The following is a 7,609-nucleotide window of genomic DNA, read 5'->3' as shown; positions in this document are numbered from 1 at the left end:
TACTAATATTATGTTTCATTATTTGCATTGTATTTATATCACTAAATTATGAAAAAATAGATGCAAACTTCGAAGGATAAGATATTAAAAAAATTCAAGTAGTGATTCTTTAAGATCTTTAGTGAGAATTTTTTTTAAATGCTACTAAAGTATTGAAGTATTTAAAAAAAATCAACTCAAAACGGTTATCATTTACTTATTTTTTTAATTAGAAAATAATAATAATAATAAAAGAAAAGATTAAAAAAATTAGATTATGTATAACAATGTGTGAATATTAATTGCTTTAATTAAAAAATAAAAGGCTTCAAAGATGAGATTCTAAAGAAATCCTAGTTGTGATTCTTATAAAATCTTTTGGTGAGAAAATTTCTTTTAGTGTTACCAATGTATTAGAGTATTTTGAGAATTTTTCAATAACATGATTCCAATTTATTTTTCAAATAAAAAAGAAATAATTTTTAAGAAAATAAGAAAAGATAAAATTATAGTAAAAAGCGATTTAAGGATATTATTTTTGAATATCAAAATTAAGACTTTTTTTTTTTGTCAAGATCAAAAGATAACACATTGGTACCATAATAAACGTTGTGGGGATACTAATCCTTCCCTAAGCATACTCATACTCCCGAATCCAAATTATTTTCGTAGACCCCAAAATTATATTTTTAATAAAATTTTAATTAATTTTAAGATTTTACTAAAAATGTAAGTTTTAATAAGTAACGAATTGCGCCTAATAAACAAATTTGATAGCGACTCTCTATATTTTTAAATTCATCTAGCAGTCCTTAAAACTATTACCACAATCATAATAAAAGGAACAATTTAACTCATCTTTGCTATTGAGATTTTCATTTTTATATTGAAATTTAAGTACAATACTAAAAAAGAGAAATAAATATGATATTGATGATATAATATAAAATCTTATAATTATTATAATTTTATAAATTCTAATATTACTTTTCTATAAAATTAATTGTATAAAGCATGGATGTAAAAAACCTAGTCTAATAAACCGTTTTAAAGTAAAAAAAAAAAAAAATAGTACAAAAGCATTTATCATTATTTGTAAATAAATGAACCAAATAAAAAATTATTAAATTTGATTCTCCAATTGAAACAAATAAAAAATAATGTGAAATAATATAATTCTTATTATAATTTCATGAATTATTAAAAGATAAAATTAAAATATATTTAAAAATTTTAATTAAAAAATTGTTATCGCACATTAGAACCATTTTAACATTTTAATTTTGTATAAAAATTCAAATGAGTTTGTTCCATAAAATAAATTTTTAAAATTTTCAGACAAACAAATTCCTTATACTTTTAAAAACACCTTTTAAATTAATGAATTTGTCATGATCATAAAATTATATATAATACATATCAAATAAATATTAATAATTAATTATGATAATTAATTCTTGAAAGTTCAATTTACAAAATTAAGTCTGTCAAGAACAAAGAACCCTTTATTTAATATCCATTGAAGAGCATGACCTATCATTTGCAATCTAATGATACAATTGCAGGAACACTAGACCAATTCTCAATCTGATACTATACAATTTCCATGTTATCGATACTTATCAATTCCATAGTTTAGTTTCCAAGCTTCAGAGTTCAAATTATTTTTTTACAAAAAAAAAAAGAAGCTGTAGCATGAAGACAGGAAATGGGACTGTTAGAAAGTATTGGGATTCAAACTCCAAATCTACTAAATGCCATCTTTTATAGATAACTATACGAACTAATAGACATAAATTTCAGCTTCATAATTTAAACAATTTTGGAAAATAATTGATTGCATAAAGTTAGAATTTTCGTGTATAAACTCATTTAATGATTTTGAAGGTAGCAATCTGTTCAAATTGCATGAAGGCAAGGGTACGAATAAGAAAGCCTTTGAGGCTTCGAATTTCGAAACAGGTACCAGTTAAAACTTAAAAGTCTTAGATTTGGGCTGTCATATTTGAATCAGGCTTGATGAAAGCTATATATATATATATATATATGTGAAGCAAACAAACTTATATTTGAGATCAACGATCCGCACTCCTGCAATAAGCCAAAAGATTTTAGCAGTAAATAGGTTCTGACATGGGAGGTCTCTAAAACCACCATTATTACATAACAAAAGGCTCAGAGCAATTCTCATACAAACTGCTAAAATTTGAACAGAAATCAGTGAGCATCCCCTATTACATTGAGACTATTAAAACTGTCTGCAAACCGAAAATCAACCAGCTTTTCCTAAATCAGATTGAAAGTACTGCACTAGAATTGCTAGCATCACTTTGGTCCCCCTTCTTCCCGAGAAATACATCGGTAAGAACGGTCTTGGACTGCAAAGATGCCTTCAGCAATTTCACACCCTATTGCAGAAAAACAAGTTTAAGCCAATCTTTTATCATCAATGAAAGTGTGCCACATCCTAAAGTTTTCAAATCTCACGTGGAAAATTACACCTCGGTTAATTAAAAAGAGATAATATCACTAATGATTTCATAATTATAATGAAAGCTACTTGTCAATCACATGTTATCACTGAGAACTAATAATTTTAAGAGTGTAATGAATGAGTATTATATTAGTTAACAAATTTATAATTCATATATTATATTAGAGATTTTCAAAGTTGAGCTAACGTATTAAATATTTTACCATAGTTCATAGTTAGTAAGGCATTCAAGACATTAACCCTACTTAAAATTAAGGCAACAAAAGAAATGAGGTAATTTCTTACCTCATCCGCCCCTATATCAATCACTTTCTCTTCAAGAACCCCTACATCCTTGATATTGAACTTCTTGAGTAAAGTGATACAAGAAATAGTTGACATAGGCCTTACAACCAGATCATCCATGATCATGTAAGTAATAACCCCTTTGACATAACCTCCTTCATCACATGATGAAGCCTTCTTCGTTGGTGGATTGACAACGGTTGCGATTTGGCTCATAATATTGTTGCAGGAAAGACAAATGGAGTTCGAATCATTTGCCACATAGATACCACAGCCTCTACGATGGTAACTATTGCCACAGTTATAAATGTTGGTGGATGTTAGCGATTGAATGTTTGGCAACAAGGATGGTAAATTTGCAGCATAGTTGGAAACTTTAGGCTTCAAAAGGGTGTCTTTATTCGCCATTGACTGCAGGTAAGTGTCGCTCAGATTTTCAAGGCTCTCGTAAAGGTTTCCAAGGCAACCGACCATGTCTTGTTTGGTGAGAAGCCCTATGACAGTGCCTAGAGGCAATGGCAGAATATTGAACAGAAAATCAACAAAATCTTTCCCAGCTTCAGCAAGTAGAACCCTTTGGCTTGTTGAGTCAACCAGAAGCTTCAAGCTAACAGTGGTGGGAGCCATTACAGGACCACTGTTGTAAGGACTTTCAGAGATCTTTACTACAATTACTGTCTTGTTAAAATTTGCGGAGTTTATGCTCTATATTTAAAGCAACAAAGGACACATATAGAGCATCCATGAGTTGCAAGGGATTCTTTCCCCTACTTCCAAGTCTCCTATATTTCTTTTTCATATAAACAAACCAGGTCACAACCTCGGATAAGTAAGTGATTGTGAGTACCGGATACCATCTTTTAAGGCAAATGCATGAACCATTAAACTAATTAACACGACAAGTATAATTTTTAGATTACTTATAAGTTATACTATAGCCTAATATTTTTAAATTTTCTATTTTCTTTTTCCTGATTTCAATTTGGGGAAGGGAGATTGGAAAGCTGCTCAAAGAGCAGAGGATAAATTCACCAACCATTGTGCAAGCATTTCAATCATCTTTCCTTGAAGAGATCTGCTACCTCCAATAGCAGGAAATCAAAACATTGTTTAGAACCCAAGAATGAGGTTATAAGTAATGGTTTGAATATTTGATATAACCAAAAAGGTTCCAGTTATACAATTGGGCTGACATGCTTGAAATTTAGTTTACATAACCAAAACAAGTTAACAACAGAAGCCATTATATATATCAATTGAAGAGACACAATTGCAAGAACACCAGACCACTTCTCAGTTTGATACTTGCTGGTTTCAATGTTTAAAATGTGCTATTTCAATCCTGTTTTGCAAAAAAATGAAATAATTTGAAAGTTTGAGTCAAAAATAATTCACTAAATAGGTTTAGACTTCGAAGGACTCTAAAACCAGATAAAGATAGATAACAAGTTTCCCCAATTACATAACAAAAGGCTCAAAGCAAGTCTGTCTGAACTGCTACAAGTATGAACTTTGAACATAGACCAACAAGCATCTACTCCTACACTAGGATTCTTACTGTCTGCAAATCTAAATCATACCAGCATTTCCCAAATCACATCCGCAACGGCAGTAAGTACCACATCTGCAATGGCAGTAAGTACCGCCTTGACATTAAACTTGTTGAACAAAAATGGGACTTTTTGTCTGAGTTGTTCCATAAGTTTCAAGCTGACAATGGTGGAGGCCGTGACAAGAAAGATAATTGTATGAAACAAAAAAAGGAGCCTTTTTTGTTCAATTTTACGGCTAATGTTATTTTAGTTCAATGGCAGTAATCAAGGATCATAGCGAAATGACAGTGGCTAAAGCAAACACGAATTGTACATTTGGAGTTTCAAAATTTTTAACTGAAATTGATAGGCCGTTCAATCAGAAACAGCACTCCAAACACACGGTAATCTTTAGTAAAAGGCAAAATAATAGTTCATTTTGTGCTCACCGCAAGACTCCGTGCTTTATCCATTCCATTAGCGATTTTTTTTATAGAGGTAGGTTAAGGTTCACTTGTTTGTCTCTTGGGAATGTGGGGTTCTGTTCTACTGTTAGCTCTTGCAATTGTCCACTCTTCTGCTAAGCCACACACTTTTTTAACACATTTACTCACATTTTTCATGCTTTTTGTTTTTTTTTTTATAAAATTCGGTGCCTTTAAACTTGTAGCATTTCTTTTTCTCCCTTATTGAAGTATTTCTTCCTCAAGTCATCATTTTCATCATTGAATTTGAATGTAATGAATAGAGTTGTTGAAAAATTTCTTTGCTAGCTTAGCCAAGTTCAAATCCTTATAAAATATATGGTACTTTTTTTTAAACAAAAATATAGTTCATTTAAACGCTAAGTTTTCGTTGTCTCTTTAACATAGTTAACCAATGGATTTAGGATATGGAAAAGCCATAAAGACATGAATATTTTAGCAAGCAGCCATGTAATCTATTGATTAAGTGCTAAATTTTTAATTTTAATCATCAGAACTGAAATCTTGACATCTTCAAATACCAAAAAACAAAAAAAAATTTAGACTATGGCAATCTCAGAGAAGGATCAAGACCAAACTTAGCCAAGTTACCAATGGGCAAATATGAACTCTTAATAATTGATACAAGTTCACATATATTTAAGATATTAATATTTTTATGTCTTTTTTATATTTTTTAAAGTAAGAATTAAAAAAAAAAAGTTCTATTATTATAAGTTATCGCTTTATTTCGTATTTTCAACTATGAGTGTGAATAAAAAAAAAGAACTATTTAAGATGTTTTGAGAAAAATTGATTTATAAATTAAATATGAAAATAAATTTAATTAACCATGAGATTTCTAAAATTAACATTAAACCCTTAGAATCCAATCAAGTTTATATATATACATATATATATATTTATAGATATATATATCTAATATATATATTATCGACCTTCTGTTTTGCTTATAAAAGTTTTTTATCATATAAATCGTCATTATAACCCTTATTTTAATTAAAAAATAAATGCATAAGATGAAAAATAAAAAACATTTATTAATCAAGTTAAGATGTTGTCTTATAGATAATAAATTGCAAAGAATATGTAAAAAATAAATAAAATTTATTTCAAGTTTTATAGGATTTATCAATGTTATATTGAATCCCTTAGCTTCTATTCAAATTCATATGTTGTTTGAATACTTTTTCAAATAGTTTTTATGCATATTTTATCTTTTTTAAAAAAATTATATAAAAATTCTATTATTAAATTCTTCCTTGAAGCCCATGTTTTAAGCAATAATTGTACAAAAAAACAAATATATTGATTTTATTAATCAAGTTAAGTTATTATTTTGATAAAAATATTAAATTTAAAAATAGTAAAATCAATAAATTCAGTCGTAAGATTTATGAACCCTATATGTATTTAATATTATATTTTTACATTTTTTTTTGTATGTTTGTGCCTTTTAAAAGCAAAAATTTACAAACAAAAAATTTATTATTATAATTAAATCATTACTACTCAATGCCCTTGTTTAATGAAAGAATATAGTGAAATGAAGTAAAAATAACCATAAATATTCTAAGTAAATATTTTGATGTACGTAATTTTCTTCTATCTAACAAATCTCATCCTTATATTATAAAAATTGGGAGAAAAAAGTGTTATAATATAGAGCAACCAAAGCTCTATATTTAAAGCAACCAAGGACACAGATATAGCAATCATGAGTTGTAAGGGATTTTTTTTGTTTTTTACAAATGAGGTCATAACCTAAAATAAGTGATTGTGAATATTGAAATTTGAATATATATCACAGCTATTGGATGTCGTTTTTTAAGGCAAATGCATAAACCATTAAACCAATAAGACAAGTGGTATAATTTTTATATTACTCATGAGCTATACTATGGCCTAATATTTTAAACTTTTCCATTTTCTGTTTCCCGTTTTTGATTTGGGGAAGGGAGATTCGAAACCTGCTGAAAGAGCAGAGGATAAATTCACCATCCATTGTGCAAACTTTTCAATCATCTTTCCTTGAAGAGATCTGCTACCTCCAATAGCAGGAAATCAAAACATTGTTTAGACCCCAAGAATGAGGTTACAAGTAATGGCTTGAGGATTTGATATAACCAAATAGGTTCCAGTTATACAATTGGACTGACATACTTGAAATTTAATTTACAAAACCAAAACAAGTTAAGGACAGAACCCATTATTTATATCAATTGAAGAGACACAATTGCAAGAACACCAGACCACTTTTCGGTTTGATACTTGCTGGTTTCAATCCTGTTTTGCGAATGTTGAAATAATTTGAAAGTTTAAGTCAAAAAGAATTCGCGAAATAGGTTTAAACTTCAAAGGACTCTAAACCAGATAAATATAGATAACAAGTTTCCCCAATTACATAACAAAAGGCTCAAAGCAAGTCTGTCTGAACAGCTACAATTACGAACTTTGAACATAGACCAACAGGCATCTACTCCTACACTAAGATTCTTACTGTCTGCAAATCTAAATCATACCAGCATTTCCTAAATCACATCTGCAACAGCAGTAAGCAGCGCCTTGACATTGAACTTGTTGAACAAATGGGACTTTTGTTTGAGTTGTACTATAAGTTTTTGTTGAACAAATGGGACTTTTGTTTGAGATGTACCATAAGTTTCAAGTTAACAACGATGGAAGCCATAACTAGAAACATAATTGTAAGAAAAAAAAATGAGACTTTATTTTATAGTCCATTGACAATAATCAAAGTTCATAGAGAAGTGACAATGGCTCAATAAGATACGAAATTTTATTTTGGTATTTCAAAATTTTTAACTAAAATTGAT

At 28.8% G+C, this 7,609-nt stretch overlaps 1 protein-coding gene and 1 pseudogene across 1 annotated transcript; both read right to left on the bottom strand.

Annotated features, from left to right (window-relative positions):
* Positions 1 to 2,042: 2,042 nt before the first annotated feature.
* LOC149515824 (uncharacterized) lies at positions 2,043 to 3,474 on the bottom strand. The gene is made up of 2 exons (XM_089741674.1): positions 2,759 to 3,474; positions 2,043 to 2,387 (listed from the first exon to the last, which is right to left on the bottom strand). Exons 1-2 carry the CDS (start codon positions 3,383 to 3,385, stop codon positions 2,271 to 2,273), a joined length of 744 nt encoding a protein of 247 aa, XP_089597800.1. The 5' UTR covers positions 3,386 to 3,474; the 3' UTR covers positions 2,043 to 2,270.
* A 1,210-nt stretch (positions 3,475 to 4,684) lies between these two features.
* LOC149515823 (U5 spliceosomal RNA) lies at positions 4,685 to 4,738 on the bottom strand (annotated as a pseudogene).
* Between the last annotated feature and the right edge of the window lie 2,871 nt (positions 4,739 to 7,609).

Source organism: Durio zibethinus, chromosome 12, assembly GCF_047325235.1.
Source record: "Durio zibethinus cultivar Kanyao isolate XHJ-2024 chromosome 12, ASM4732523v1, whole genome shotgun sequence".
NCBI classification, from domain to species: Eukaryota; Viridiplantae; Streptophyta; class Magnoliopsida; order Malvales; family Malvaceae; genus Durio; species Durio zibethinus.
The sequence above is the reverse complement of the archived record's forward strand: the minus strand, read 5'-3'. Positions and strand labels throughout refer to the sequence as shown.

Bases quoted from the DNA above. Each gene is read 5' to 3' on its own strand.
- LOC149515824 (XM_089741674.1), bottom strand. From the start codon at position 3,385: ATGGCTCCCACCACTGTTAGCTTGAAGCTTCTGGTTGACTCAACAAGC. The intron at 2,388-2,758 runs GTAAGAAATTAC...TTTCTGCAATAG, and splicing joins TTGATATAGGGGCGGATGAG to GGTGTGAAATTGCTGAAGGC.